At 34.6% G+C, this 16,864-nt stretch overlaps 1 protein-coding gene across 1 annotated transcript in view; it reads right to left on the bottom strand.

Annotated features, from left to right (window-relative positions):
• The window catches only part of LOC135209361 (ABC transporter F family member 4-like), a 97,146-nt gene extending 88,839 nt beyond the window's left edge, over positions 1-8,307 (bottom strand). Inside the window, exon 1 of the mRNA XM_064242061.1 lies at positions 8,215-8,307. Coding sequence (XP_064098131.1) covers positions 8,215-8,307 — 93 coding nt within the window. The remainder of the gene's footprint in view (positions 1-8,214) is intronic.
• Positions 8,308-16,864: the final 8,557 nt, after the last annotated feature.

Raw genomic sequence — 16,864 nt, 5'->3', positions numbered from 1 at the left:
CTCCAGGTGAGGAATTTTTATTTTATTGTTGGGTGTGTCTCTGGTCTTGTCTTTAGGGGGTCGGTAGAAAATTACGTTTGCTTTTTGAATTGCTTTCTCAATTAAATGGTCAGGATACTTTAAAGATGAAAGTTGCTTGCGAATTAGTTCAAATTCTTTTTCCAGCAAATCTGGGGAACAAATTCGTAAGGCTCTTAAGAATAGGTTGCTAGCTACGCCTATCTTGATAGTAATGTCGTGATAGCTAAAGTAGTGAATATATGAAAGTGAGAACGTTGGTTTTCTGTATATGGTAAATTTGTATTCTGTCGTGTCTCTGATTATTAAAACATCAAGAAAAGGAATTTTGTTGTCTGTTTCCCATTCAACTTTAAATTTGATGCTGGGCACTAATGCGTTTAATTTTGAGAGGAATTCATTAAAATTACCCCACCTATTATCCCAAAATGTTAGAATATCATCCACGTATCTCATCCACAGCATGTTTTTGGGTTTTATTGCATTTATTACTGTAGTTTCAAAGTATTCCATGTACAGATTGGCTAAAACGGGACTTAAAGGACTACCCACCCATACTACACCCGAATTTTTGCTTGTAGAATGATTCCCCGAATGAAAATACGTTATAGATGCACATAATTCAACTAACTTATTTTTTATTATTAGATATATATTATATATATATATTACTATATATAGATATATATATATATATATATATATATAAATATATATATATACTACACACATATATATATATATATATATATATATATACATAGCTACACACTATATAAATATATATATATTATATATATATATATGTGTGTGTGTATATAGTGTATATATATATAATATATATATATTAGATAGAAGTAGATAGATAGATAGATAGATAGATAGAAATAATATAAATATATATTATATATGAATTCTGATCACATCACCGTGATGCATATATACGCATTAAGCTACAAATGTCCTTTCTAATATGCAATTCGCTCTACCTCGGAATTAATATAATTGCATGTATGTATGTTAACCGAAGGGGAATTTTTAGTTGATAATTATTTCGTCCTCGCGTGGATTCGAATCACCGGACAGAAGAGAGATCAGGACTTCAGTGAAGTCACTGACTCGGCCAACAAATGAGGTAACGTCACGGAACTCCTGATTTCTCCTCTGTCCGCTGGTTTGAATCCACGAGAGGACGAAATTATTATCAACTAAAAAATTTCCCTTCGGTTAACATATATGGCAATATGTTAATTCCGAGTTAGAGCGAATTGGATATTAGAAAGGACATTTGTAGCTTAATGCGTGTGTGTGAATCACGGTGATGTGATCAAAATTCATATATATATATATTTATATTCTTTCTATCTATCTATCTATCTATCTATGTATATATATATATATATATATATATATATATATATATATATATATATATATATATATATATATATGCTGTTGAATGCGTTCGTGTTCACACACAAATGATAATAAATGTAGTGTCTGCCTGTGAGGTTATTATTAAGTATTTAAGGGTAATTACAGTATGCCTGAAAAGGTAATTACGGCGCGTTGAGGACAATTAGGGATTCCGCAAGACGTCGTCCAGGGGACGGAGAGGGGAGAGGAGGGAGAGGGCGGAAGATAGGGGGAGGAGGGAGGGAAGGGGGCGTGTTCGCTGGAATTAATCTGACCGATGATGCGGGTGATGCGAACCCTTCCGTAATTGTGAATTGATATGACAAGCTCCGCCGTCGTGAAGGTTCCGGCTTCCCTCCACCCCCAACCCCCAGTGTGATTACGACATCGCATGTCCGATTAAAATAGTCATTATTTTCGTCTTCTTGCTGCGCATAGAAACAATGTTTTTCCACCTATTTTTTCCACCCGAATGTTTCGTTTCATATTCATTTTTTTTTCCAACGATTTTTTTCGTGAAAAATTTTCCAGCTGATTTATGTCTTGACTGAGATGATTAATAAGGTAATGGTATGCACGGAATACACGTATTTAGAGACGTTTTAATTTCCTAGAATGAAAAGAATTACCTTTGCGTATATTTATTGACCTTTCAATTTAATTCATTATTTGTCCGTCTCTTCTGTTTTTCAGACTGAAATAGATTCTTCTCTACCTCAAAGCAATTTTTTTTTACCGGATTTGCTTTTCTGTAGGTGGAAAGGAGTTATTCTTTCACTGTTAAACAAGCGTAAATTACCTTTTTCAATTTCTGACTGCTTATTAATCTGCCTTGTTGACTAACCTTGTCCAGAACACGGCTGCCGTGTCATTTGACATGTTACGTGAATGCTTTATCGTAACCTGTCACATTTGGGAAAGAAATTGAATGTAAAAACTTAATTTCACGATTTTTCCTCCATTTACAGTATACGAGGCTTCCAGACTTGCTATCATTGGTGTGCAGATTTTTCCGTGATCAGTGCATAAAGGGGAATGCGTAGGAGAGTATAATGTTTTCGCCAATATTTGCCTTTTAATAAATAAATAGGGGACTACAAATTACGTCATGGTAATGTTTTTCCGATTTTTTTTTTTCTTTAAAGGGCGAACAATGAAAACCTCAGACAATTTTGCAAATCCTTACTTTCTCTTTCTCATGAATAAATAGAAGTTTTAAATGAAGATTTTTGATTTTTTCTTCTTTTCTGTTTCAGGTGAGTGGAGGGAGGAGTGTTTGGCTTGATGGGAGTAATGGTTCTTGGATGAAAACCTACGGTAAGAGACTGTATAGATATGTATAGATGTATAGATATGTATTATTATAAACGCTCATGTGTTTGACTGCTTATCTTGCGTTTGTGTTATTGTCTCTATATATATGAACTAATAAAAACAAACCTCACTCTCTCTCTCTCTCTCTCTCTCTCTCTCTCTCTCTCTCTCTCTCTCTCTCTCTCTCTCTCTCTCTCCGTATATATGTGTTTATATATACACGAATAATTTATATATATATATATATATATAAATATATATATATATATATATATATATATATATATATATATATATATATATGAGAGAGACAGAGAGAGAGGAGAGGAGATGAGAGAGAAGAGAGAGAGACGAGAGAGAGAAGAGAGAGAGAGAGAGAGAGACCATATATTAGTTGCAGACATATTGGCAAAGGGTTTTTTTTACGTGGCGTCGTTGGAAGACTGCTTTGAAAAATTATACAAATATATATACTATGTATGCATATATTTATATATTTATTTATTTAGTGAATTATAGTATACTTTTATAAATTTGTCGTGCAGCGAGGCCTGAGAGCACATAGAGACCCCTTTAACAATATCTACAGAGTGAATCTTATCGTGTTGCTTAGACGCGCACGAGAAGGGGGAAAAGATGGCCGATTCTCCATCACTATAAAAATTTCTCGCGAGATAAGTCCCGGCTTCTTTACGAGCTTCATAAAACTTTGCTGCAAAGGCTCCCAGCATCATTTTGTGCTGCGCACTGCTCAATTTCCCAAACGGTTTGCTCGCTAAGCATTATGTTTATGCGTATATATATATATATAGATATATATATATATATATATATATATACACACACACATATATATATAGATACATATTTATATATTATGTTAATACAGTTATTACAGCTACATACATACGTGTGTATATATATTATATATTATATACACAGTATAAAATAGTAAAATATAAATAATGCGTATTCATATATATCATAATATATATATATAGATGTGTATATATATATATAGTATATATATGTATATATGTATATATTATAAATAATAGAATATATTTAATACTATTGCGAGGTTTTATTTCAGTATGTTTAAAAATTTATTTATATTTTTCATTACTTTGTTCTTGTGATTTCACTATGTAGTTGGCTTGTGCACAAAAATTATATATTACGGCATGTTATATTTTTGTATATTAATTGTACGTGTATCTAGTGCATTAATTTTATTGTATACCGTGTGGTCAATACAGATTTTACCAAGATTTACACTCAAATAGAAAGTGTTTTGCTTCATTAATAAATATTTAGAGAAGCTATATATTGCGTGTAATTAGCAAATGTTAAACCAGCTTATTATATTTGCCAGAAATGTGATGTTCAGTCATTGGTAAAGCAGTAGCTTAAATGAAAAACTGCAACAATAATTTATTTGAAAATCACTAGCTCGTACATGTCACCTTCAGGTTTCTTTTACGTTTTCTCCTCATCGGTAAATGAATTACCTTTGCAAGAGGTAAAAGCATGGAATAAAATATGAATTTATGATACATATCACAGCCATTTATGATGGCAGTTTGATGGATGATTCAAATCAACCTGTCACTAACTTTTGGAAATTGGCTTACTTATATAATCAGCAAATAATTCTAGTAATCTTTTGGGACGCCAAGATATATTGTTCATTTATATTCCATATGTTAAAATGAACGATATAAATGATAAAAACTGTTGATTATTTTTTAACCGTATGCATTTTTCATTGCAACTGATTAATCGGCAAAAGTGAAACCACTGTTTTAAGTGTTTGTTTGTATAAAAAGTATTTTCGAAAATGGTTCATTTACAAATAAGAAAAAGTAGCTCTCGTTATCATTATTATTATTGATATGCTGAATAAAATGGCAGAATTCAGCGAATCAATCTCATATATTATCATCTCTGGCTAGAAAAGATAAGATTAATTCGCTGAATTCTGCCATTTTATTCAGAGAATTTGTTTAAAAGAAGGTCTTCTTCCAAATTATTATTATTATTATTATTATTATTATTATTATTATTATTATTATTATTATTATTATTATTATTATTATTATTATTATTATTATTCTAGTTGTAGCTCTTGTTGGAAAAAAGCATATTACGACCCCTGGTGGTTCAGTAAAGAACGAAACCCAGTACGAAATAAGAAATAAAAATATAGAATAAAATATAAGAGAGAAAAAAAGACAATAAAACAATTAAACCAACGAAATGAAAGGCGCGTGTCCCCGCTCACTAAAAACGCATTTACATACGACAAAAGGGAAATCCATATTAATTTAGAAAAATATGAAATAAATTTGTTTCCTTTTATTTTTTTAAGAACTGGAAATCGTACGGCACCTCAATTTGTGCACTGCCGTTGTATCTGTTTCGAGAATATTGATCTCCAAACTTCGGAATAATTGATGTGCCGAAAGTTTGTTTCCTCGTCAGGCCTAGTTTGTTATCGAGTTTAGTTCGTGATGAGATTTGCAACGATTCCAGAGATATGCTATATGTCTTTCCCGTCGCGTCTGTCGATGTCAAGTTTTTTATTTATTTTTTTCCTTGATTTTTTTATTTGTATATATTTCATTTTGTTGTTGCCGTTGTTATTGTTATAAAAGTGTTTTGCATATTTCAAATGACTGCTCTGAATCAGAACTTCGTTTTTATTATTATTATTATTATTATTATTATTATTATTATTATTATTATTTCTTTTCAATTTTGTGGCTGTTGTTATTGTTATAAAAGTTGTGCTTTCAATAGTGTCTGCTTTAAATCAGAATGTCGTTTTTTAAACTTTTTTTTTATATTGTTATTGTTATCATTATTATTGCTGTTGTTGACTTGTTGCTATAGGTTAAATGTACGTATGTATGTACGCAGCATACAAACGACTTCATAACCCCTATTTTGTTCTGGGAATTATGTTAGAGAAACGAAAACGCTGCTTGCAAATGCAGAGGCTATATGTCTCGTGAAAGAAGACATGCACCTAGGAGGTCAGTTGCTTATGTAAATGCCTTTACAGAGGGAAAATTAATGTGCCTGTTCTGCAGAATCTTAGAAAAAAGTAAAAATATAAAATGACATAAGAAGAGAAGGGAGAAAAAAGTAAAAATATAAAATGACATAAGAAGAGAAGGGAAAAAATCTGAGAAAGAAAACTTAGATTGTGGTTAAAACCTCTATGTCAGAATTATTGAATTGTATTGTTAAATTGATATTCTACATGAAGTTTAAACTTGGGCAACGTTGAAAGCAAAGCTATGATGATCTATTCTGAGGATGTTTTATTCACTTCATGTTTTCATTTTAAAGTAGCGAGTTTCAACAACTAGATAAGTTATCGTTTTGCTTCAAATACAGAACTCTGAATGGAAGTTACACTACGAGTATATGAAAGCAGCACCAGTTTAAATTCCATGACCAATTTTGATGTATTTTCGTTATTTGCTAACCACTAGACAATGTTTTGGGTTTTATGGGAACCAGAGGCGAAGAACAGAGTTTTCATTTTCATATACACATATAAATGTTTTAGAATTGATATTTATATGAGATTCTGTTTTTTTTCAGTTTGAAGAATTTTTTAATGAAACGTTCTGCTATATTAGGGAATATATACGGTAATTAAATGTTTCGGAGTGTCACCATCTCGAAATTGATATAAAATATGTTACAAAGAAAATGTGGAAGTATCTGTAGGTTCGCTAAATATACACGAAACATTAATTAATTTCTCAGCAGAAAGAGTGGAAACTACTAGTGTCTCCCGTTGTTTTGTAACGAAAGTAACAGCAGGTTTCGTGATTAAACTACACAGAAAAGCAACTGTTTCATCCATTTATTATCTTTATCTTTACATCTCCGCATTTTTGTTTCTAATTAGAATCTAGGTCAAGGTACATCAAGTAAAAAATCATGTTCTCTCAGACTACGTTATCTGCCATATGCTTAAAAAAAGTATTTTTATTCATCTCTCAGATTTAAAATAATAAAAAAGATTTGGAGCTCTAATATAATAACAAAGAGATGAAAAGAGTAAAGGATGCTGATTCTGCTTACTAGAATGACACTGAAAAGAGGAAGTTCGAGTGGCTGAACAGCAAGATAAATTGATGCAGAAAGTAAAGGAAATGAAATATTAGGATCTAAAGGTGGATGCGAGATAAAACCCCACAGTTGCAACATGTAACTGTTAGAGGTGTTGTCCAGCAAAATGGAAGAAAGGAAGCGGAAATTGTGGTCAAAAGGCCAACAGTGCCTGTAGGTAGGGGCTGAGGTGACGCTGCAGCAAACACCCTTTAGTTCTGCCTACAGTGCACCAGGTGAAGCGCACAGGTGACATTTACCCTCTGCGGGGAGCAGTAACTTAGGAGGTAAAACTTCTGCTGACGGTTGTACCGTTGGTGTAAAAAAAAAAAAAAAAGATAATTATCCCTTAGTTTAACCAGACCACTGAGTTGATTAACAGGTCTCCTAAGAATCACCCGAAGAATTAGATATTTTTACGTGACTAGGAGCCAACTGGGTACCTACAGCTTGTTGTGGTATCCGAACCACATTACATCGAGAAATTAATTTCCAATCACCAGAAACAAATTCCTCTGATTCCATGTTGGCAGAGCGTGGGGAAAGTGGTTTGGAGGAACTTTCCCAAGAACAGAGAGAAGCCTCACGTTTCCATGACAGTAACTATGCAATTGTAATACACTGCTGTAGGGATGAACATAGCGTGGCTTTCAACAACAGTAGAATACGATAAAAGCAACGACATTGAAAGCCCTTGAATAATTGAAAGGGTGTTAATTAATGTCATATCCACAATTAGTTACAGTGAACACCAAGACAACAATGGATGTGTCATAAGAGTGATGTATGCGAGTGGGTGACGGATGTCAAGTGACCTATACCGTCCCCCCAACCCCCTCCTCCCCAACCCCTGGTAGTCGAAGATAATCCTTTAATGGGCAGATTTTTTTTATCGGAAAAATGAGGCCTGACCTATAAATTGAACCTGGTGCTATTTATGCTTGTGTGTGTGTGTGTGTGTGTGTGTGTGTGTGTGTGTGTGTGTGTGTATTCCATTCCCTTTGAAGAAGGAAATGGTAGTTTCATTAAGCTTGATTTACGTGTTTTTTTTGTTTTTTTTACCAATACATCTTCAACAATCATGTTCTTTATATGTCTGTTTAGCCTGCAGTAATAATAATCGTGATACTTTCCTTTGTGCTGAAAAGGCTGTTTTTGCTGATCTCACCAGAGAGAGAGAAGAGAGAGAGAGAGAGAGAGAGAGAGAGAGAGAGAGAGCACTTTTGATTAACCGTAAGAGACTAGGGATGGCCTCCAAGGGCTTTTAGGAAATCTATATCATCAAGCATGCTACTCCAGAAGGCGGCTGGCCTTGGCACCTGAAATTGAGTTTACCCTAAAAAACGGCGTACAAGCGCCATCCGGGTATTTCTCTTCCTCCTCCTCCTCCTCCTCCTCCTCCTCCTTGGAGAGCGCAATGGCCTTCATGTTTTCTGAAATGAACTGGAAAGGGCTTGGTCGGTGCCTTGCCTTTTTTTTTCTTGTTATTGTTATTCCTGCAGTGCGTTTTCTCTTTGTTCTATTGTTAGTGTACTGTGGATAATAACAATTAGGATATATAAGTCCCATTTTTTATGTGCAATTCTTGATTTGTTGGAAGAGATACAATAGTTTTTTTTATTGTTCTTTTCGTAATTGCAGCAGCTTTGTAAATGTAGAACAATTATTGTAAAATATTTTAATAAAGCAGATAAGTAATAATGCTACTAATTTCCTTACTTTTTAGTAATAATGCTAATAATTTCCTTACTGTTCAGTAATAATGCTAATAATTTCCCAACTGTTCAGTAATAATGCTAATGATTTCTGTACTGTTTAGTAGTATTGCTAATGATTTCCTTACTGTTCAGTAATAATGCTAATAATTTCCTTACTGTTTAGTAATAATGCTAATAATTTCCTTACAGTTTAGTAATAATGCTAATAATTTCCTTACTGCTATTGTATTTTCGTATTTTACTTTTGTAAAAATGGAAAGGGTAAAGCCCACGTTCGTTCCGTAAGCCAAGATATATATTCTAACTTATTTGTACTTTCCCCTCGTTGCTGGGAGGTTGCAATAAGAAAGGGCATCTCGACGGAGCTGTAAATAGCTTCGACGAAGGTGGTAAACGTTTTGACTTCGGTATTGCGAAGGAAAATACGATTCTCATTCCATTTGGGTTGCGTTTGGTAAATTGGGGTAAGAGTGAATTAGTAGCTTGTAAACATGGGAGTTTTTTCCTCTTTATTTTCAGTGTTTCAGTGGATAACATGGTTACGGAGTGTTGGACGCTGTTACATGTGTTGAAGTTTTATTTTTCTAAATAACAGTGATGGTTGCCTGTTAATTGCTTGAAAGCCGTAGTGCTGCTATGTGCATGTACGCTCATTTGTTTTAGTCGTTTCTGAAGGCACGTTTTCATAGAATGAGCGACAGTTTTCAGTTACACACACACACACACACACACACACACATATATATATATATATATATATATATATATATATATATATATATATATACATATTTTTTTATATAATATATATGTGTGTGTGTGTGCCTGTGTGTGTGTGTGTGTGTGTGTGTGTGTTTGTGTTGTGTGCGTGTGTGTGTGTCAGTTCATGTATTCATCTGTATGGACTCGAATTTTCACTCCTTTATACCCGTAGGTCGGCTCGTGTTATATCACCAGGTATATTACTTTCCATGTAATAACAATCTTGTTTCCTTCTCCTTAAGTCTAAGAGATTAGATTTTGGTTGGAACAGATTCGGTTCTGGATAAGAGAACATATTCGTGTAATTAAGTTGCGTAGCTTCATGAATTTCAGTCATGTCTGTTTAGAATTACAAACAGCGCCTAAACTATCGTAACGAAGTACGACGTCATTCCTCCAACGTCAGGTCTTCATAAATTCCAAAAACTCCCGCCCTAGAATTTCTGCTGTGTAACCGAGGAGGTATCCAGTTGCACGCATTAAGAATTAAGGGCGGGGGAGAGGGGGGGGAGGCGAAGAACGCTTTCTTGTACTCAAGACCCGGACGTCTCGACCGCCGCCAGAAGCTCCTCTCTGTATTCATCCCGGCCGTGAAATTCGAAGCGCAGGAGACCATCAGTCGTCCTTTAAGATCGTGGATGTCATCCACATTCCTCGACACAGACGGGGACGTCATCAGCGCATTTACAGCATATAGATGAGGGGCTGACTGTGGGAGTTTCGACTGCCAAGTTCCTTTCTTCCGTGGTCGCACAAGTAGGATGGCCTCTTGAAGGATAGTTCAGAAGGATTCCTGGATTTTCTTTGTGCTGGATAGTTCACTTGTGCCAATTTTCATATTCGTTTCCGATGAACATAACAGATTAAGCAAAGCTGACCAACTTAATTACAACTTAATTACTTAATTTTTCTATATTTTCTTTCTTTGCTTATTCATTTTTTCTTACTTTTCTTTATTTTCTTTCTTTTCTAATAACTGATCTCTTCTTTTTGTATTTCCTATAACCTTCTGTTACTTCTTTCAAATGAACACTATATTCTTTAGAGGCTCGAATTTCAAATCAGTGGCCCCTGTAGGATTGTTCCGTATGAATAGGGTTCATCTTTTGAATAATAATAATAGCAATAATAATAGCACAGACTTTCAATTATCTTGAAGTTTTTGTGTTGACTTGAAGGAGTGTTTACGTATTTTAATTAGAATTGTAACAAAAAATATACTAGTCTTCTTGAGACTTGGTAAACTATAAAAAATAGAATGGTATTCTGTCTGAGCTTGGTAATTCCATAACCATTGAATCTGTAGATTTTACTCGCTGTAGTAAGAAACTGGCTCTTGTTTATGTAAAAACGTCGCAATAAATGTAATTAATGTTCTTTTTATCAATACTCGACTCCCTTGTTATTACTTTTAATAAAAATGACATGATTTATAGCAACAAATATAAATCGAGTGTAAATGTTTACCAAGAGCACAATTATAATGTAATTTTGTACATAAATTGTACACATTTATATTTAATTTTGTACATAAATTGCGCACAATTATAATGTAATTTTGTGCATAAATTGTGTACAATTATAATGTAATTATGTACATAAATTGCGCACAATTATATTATAATTTTGTGCATAAATTGAGCGCAGTTATAATGTAATTTTGTACATAAATTGTGCACAATTATTATGTAATTTTGTGCGTAAATTGTGGTGCAGGTAAAGAAATTTTCCATAATTTATATAATATTTGTTCCCTTGACCAAACCTTGTGGAAAGAATCGTAATACACTCAAATATAAAAGTCAGTGTTTCATATTAATGGTTTGCAGTTATGTAATACACTACTTTGTATTTGTCTAATTACTTTCTGCATAACAGATTAATATATATTATTAATTATGCTGCTATTTACGAGTGCAGTAATTCACACGGCAAAATGCATGTTATCTAGCATTTTCTGTATTACAGGTCAATATGAGACATAAATTATTGCAAATTTTCGCGATTGCGTAATGCAATGTGACACATTAATCCAAGGTAGCTGTTACACCGATCGCGTAAAGAAATTTTCCATCAGTTATAATCGAGTTTATTCCCCACGACCAAACCTGGCGTAAAGAATCGTGAAATACGCGTAATTGGATTGTTCTTCGGGGAAACCAATATTAAAAAGGGAAAATGATTCTGTTTAACGTTATCCCCCCACGATATTTCCGCGCTGCTTCTCCTCGGGGCCCTAAATTAGATTTGCGATCGCCCAATCCCCATTATGGAATGCTAAATTGGCTTGAAAGGAATAATATATTTGTTGCTTGGTGTACGTTTAAGAAATGTTCTATTGCTGTTTTACTACTGCTCCTCCATTTTTACCTTTGCTTCAAGGTTTCGTAATTGTTTCTTACCTACTTTTTGATACGTGGTTTAGGATATTTCTTTTTTAAATTCTTGTTAACTTTTGGTTATATATATATATATATATATATATATATATATATATATATATATATATATATATATATATATATATATATGTATAATGTATTATGATATATATGTGTGTGTGTGTGTCTGTATATATCTTAAGTATAAAAGGCCCATTAAAACACTCTGGTCTAAAGCCCAGGACTATATTTCGGTGGACTCTTCATTGTGGTGGAAGTAAACTCCACCGAAATATAGTCCACTATAGTCCACAGCTTTAAACCAGAGTGTTTTAGTAGGTCCTTTATACTTGAGGCATATTCTGTGTTAACAGAATTTATTTACACACACACACACATACATAAATATATACATATATATATTGTATATATATATGTGTGTGTGTGTATATATATATATATATATATATATATATATATATATATATATATATATATATATATATATATATACAGACAGACAGACAGACAGACAGACAGAACAGACAGAAGACAGACAGACAGCAGACAGGAAACAGACAGACAGACAGACAGACAGACAGACAGACAGACAGACAGACAGACAGACAGACAGAAAGCATAGAAATGCAATGTCAACTGCCAGAAGAAGAAACTTTGGTTCAGCTTGAATTGATATTGGTCGCGTTACCAGTAACGACAAATATTGTTATTTTTCAATGTTGTGGACCAAAAGTTAATCATTTGAAGGGGGATGCCCAAGGAATGTCTTCATTAAAAAAAAAGAAAAAAAAAGAAAAAAAAGAAAGAAAAAAAAAAAACTCATTTCGTTCTTTTGGGGATTATGTTAATGCATTTATGCGGACGGGGATCAAAAAGTCACCGTCTCACAAGTTTGTTGACGGAGCGAAGGAGCCATGATTACGACGATTATGATTGCAAATTACTTACTGATTAGTTGATGTTTCCATTCCAAACTGTAGGGGGGAGAGCTAGAATTCTTATCTCTCTCTCTCTCTCTCTCTCTCTCTCTCTCTGTATGTATTTACGTTTTCTCAGCTGTTTCCTTCGATTTTCGGATTTTTTTAGATTCTGAATTTCTCTTACGAAAGATTCAAAGATAGGAAGTAAAGGGATAGAAAAACGATTTATGCCCATATGTGAAATTAAGGAAACGTACTCTCAATAAAAAAATAAAAGTTTTGGGTATGAGTCCAAGAAAGGACGTCAAATTTATTGCGTAATGAATCTATTGGTTAATATAACTGCGATTACACTTCTGGCCAAGTTTTGCCAAACTATTATACTGCTGTGTTTGTAATGGCTCTATTACTAGCTTGTAAACACATTAGGGGGAAGCTAATAACACCGCTTTATACACGAGACCTTTTCTTTTCTAATAAAGATAACCCAGGGGACTGATTATTATCAATAAATACGAGGTCGAGGCATTATTAGGGCTTGGGAATATTGGATAACAGGGCTGGCGTTATTAGTTTACAGCCATCGGGAAGGGGCCATTAATAGCGGACCTGATAATGAGAGACGAGATCCGTTAACGTCTTGGAGGGTTTTCAGACACACACACACACAGACACTCATTTACATGTAAATCATCAGGCACCTTCACTTTAATTACTACATTGACTGCAGGTTTTCTTGCGTCTTCCTCCCATAGCAACAAGTACGTGGAGCTCTCTCTCTCTCTCTCTCTCTCTCTCTCTCTCTCTCTCTCTCTCTCTCATTATGAGTAGATTGGCCATAGAGCTCCTTGATGCATCCATGATTTTTCTTCTTACAGTTGGAGTCGTGTCTTCGTATGTTTATAGAATGATGCTGATACTGTCAAGTTTATTTATTTATTTTTTTTTTATATCAGGAATCTCTTTATGCGTTACAGTTTTTTTATTGTGCCCATGGCCACTCTAGCAATACTCGTTTTCTGGTTATTTTGATCACGTATTTTTTTATCATAATTATATAGTTGTTTTATGTTTTGAGAAATCTGAGATAGAAAGGCCATTCAGAAGTGTCAAGGACAGACCCGTTGCTGAATAACCAATGGTTCCACGCAACGTAAAAACACCAACCATACAAACAAACAAACAATCATACATTGTGAGGTGGAAATAAATTTGTCGTTGTGAAAGGAGTAGGTTAATTAAATGTGGAAGCACAGGTGAACTCAGATTTTTCCACAATTCTTCGAAGGAGACTTGACTTTAGTGTTTGTTCATTTTCATACTTATTTGAAAAAAAAAAAAAAAAAAAAAAACCAGCGACCTTGGAGAAATTGTTGGCGGCAGATAAATGAACTTTAGAATTCTATTTCCCATTCTGTTTTCCATGACTAATAACTTAAGCCTTCCGAGTTTTTTTTTTTCAATTGATTTGGGCTACATGAAGGTATTGGGTTGCCTATTCATTCGGCTTCTGCAAGACACCATGCTATCATAAGGCTAGTTTATTAACAACAAGAAATAAGATTCTCTTGAGAGCATTGCTAACCAAAGTAATGCATGTAAAATAAGGTTAGCGGTAATTTGAAAACGTAGTTGAAGCGACTCCAAGACGGAAGTAATAGATAGGCCAGGTACATATTTACAGTTTTGTTTGGTTTTATGTACAGCCCAGGAATGATTTGATTAGATTTACGTTGCAGTAATGTTAAAGAAACCGAAAAAAAAAAAAATTCTATATTTTTTTTTTATTTAGTTATCTTCAAATTGTTAAGATTTAGGTATTGATCATTTAGCCCTGTAGAATTCCTTTATAAAGAGGCGCGCCCCTTGGTGATACAGCCAACAGTCAACACGAAGTTAAACAGACCCCAAGTCCTGTAGGAAAGACGATAGGACATCCCCCTTTCCTCCGTCCGTGTTGATCAGGGAAAGCTTTTTGGCCAAGGGCGTATTGTGTTTCTTCTCCAGGCGAATGTTTCCCTTCAGAGGATCCCGAAGGCGTATGATTTTCTGGTACTGCGTTTCGTAATGTGTGTTCATTTTTAAAGGGGTGTTGGGCACGTGAAATCTAATGAGGTTTGCGGTATCGGTAGCTTTCCATTTCTGTGATTTGGAAACGTTTAGTTTATATATATATATATATATATATATATATATATGATATATATATATATATATATACTTACTGATCATTGATTTTAGCTTTTGAGTCATGAATCTGATAACTAATATTTTTTTTTATTACACACACACGCACACACAAATATATATATATATATATATATAATATATATATATATATATATATATATATATATATATATATATATACATACATACATACATACATACACACTTACCTTAGAACTTACAAATGTGTACGTATTGCTTTATCATTAAGGTACGACAACCTAACATGAATATTATATACAAACATATGTGTATTTGATTATTATGTATATATGTTTGTTTATATGTTTACATATAATATATATGTGTGCTGTTGTCGTAGCTTATTGGTAGAGCACTGGGTTCACAATCGCAAGGTCTAAGGTTTGACCCCAGCCTGTCGCTCACCAGTCAACCCAGCTGTGAATGGAGCCAACATTCACTTGTACAAAAAGTTTTATGAGACCAGGAAGGTACTGCTCTATTATCGCCAGCCCCGATGGTGTGTGTGTGTGTGTTGTACTGATTTATTCTGCTTTTATGTTCCCTCGCTACCAGCATTCGAAATAGTGTTCTTATGAAGCCATTCCATGCTGATTGACATTTTAAGATTGAAGCTAAATAAAGGTTATCACTTGCGTGTTGGAACCAAACTGCTTTTATTCTAGTACCATTGAACTATATAATAAGAGGATTAGAGCAATAGCTCTCTCACACACACAGTTGTTTTCAAGATGTTGAATCCCCCCTTCTCTCTCTCTCTCTCTCTCTCTTCTCTCTCTCTCTCTCTCGTATTCCATTTCGGTTGGCATGGTTCATCCGAGCCTTGCCCAGAATTTTTCAGGGGAGTCGGATGAGAGAGAGAGAGAGAGAGAGAGAGAGAGAGAGAGAGATCAGGGTTATGGTGTGGCAGGCGAATATGGATGGGGCTTTGGGGGGGGGGGGGGGGGGGGGGGGGGGAGCGAGACAGGGAATAGCGTTCTTGGATGGGAAAGCTAATTTCGTTAGTTTCAGGTTACAGGCCGAACGAGAAAAGGCCCGAAGTGAGGCATGGCTCTTCAGAAGTCACTTGGCGTACCCTCAACGGCCGCATGAAAGGCCCCACTGCTCATGTTGCCTTCATTGGGCACGTGATCTAATTCGCTTAGTGGTGAGATAGATGAAAGCCCTTCCCCATTTGGTAGGATTTGCCCTTAAGTCCTTTTCTCTGTTTTCAGGCGAAAGAAAGGATCCGTTCTCTCTCTCTCTCTCTCTCTCTCTCTCTCTCTCTCTCTCAGTGTTAGTAGCCATAATTCTCTCTCTCCCTCTCTCTGTATGTATGGAGAGAGAGAGAGAGAGTGGGCGTTTGTGTTATGTAAGTGTGAGCCTACATCCTATTTTATGTCCGAAACTATTTTATAATCTGCCCTTGTGTATGTGAGAGAGAAAGAGAGAGAGAGAAAAAAAGAGGCTACAGCTTTTTCTGTTTGTATGTTAGGGTGTGACGTCTCAGTGATTTTGTGATTGATTCTATCATTTTTCTCCCCTCTTGAGGGGAGCTGAAGGTGAAAGGGAGACGGCAGTATGGGTAGGATAGCTACAGATTGTGTGATTTTTATTTTTTATTTTTTGGGGGTGTGTGGGTGGGGGAGAAAGTAGGTGGGGCGGGGAGGGGGAAGGCAGTGTTATGCTGTGGTGTATAGGGAATTTCTAAGATTGAAATAAATGTGAGTCCCATACATCTGTTTCCATTTGACGCCTACTATTCGCTTCTCTTTTCAGTCTGACACACAAGGCTACATCTCTGTTCTAGTTTTAAAATGCTCTTGAGCGCCACTACCTGAAAACATTAGCATTTTTTTGTGGGAAAATGAAATGTGCCAGGACACTTTATATTCTTTTTCATTTTTTCATTTGGTGTTTGTTTACTATAACAATTATGTAGCCGCGGCTAAAAAATGTGACTTGAAATGAAGAGAAGGTTGGTCAGTGCATT

This window comes from Macrobrachium nipponense, chromosome 11, assembly GCF_015104395.2.
Source record: "Macrobrachium nipponense isolate FS-2020 chromosome 11, ASM1510439v2, whole genome shotgun sequence".
Lineage (NCBI taxonomy): Eukaryota > Metazoa > Arthropoda > Malacostraca > Decapoda > Palaemonidae > Macrobrachium > Macrobrachium nipponense.
This window is presented reverse-complemented; position numbering and strand designations above follow the sequence as displayed.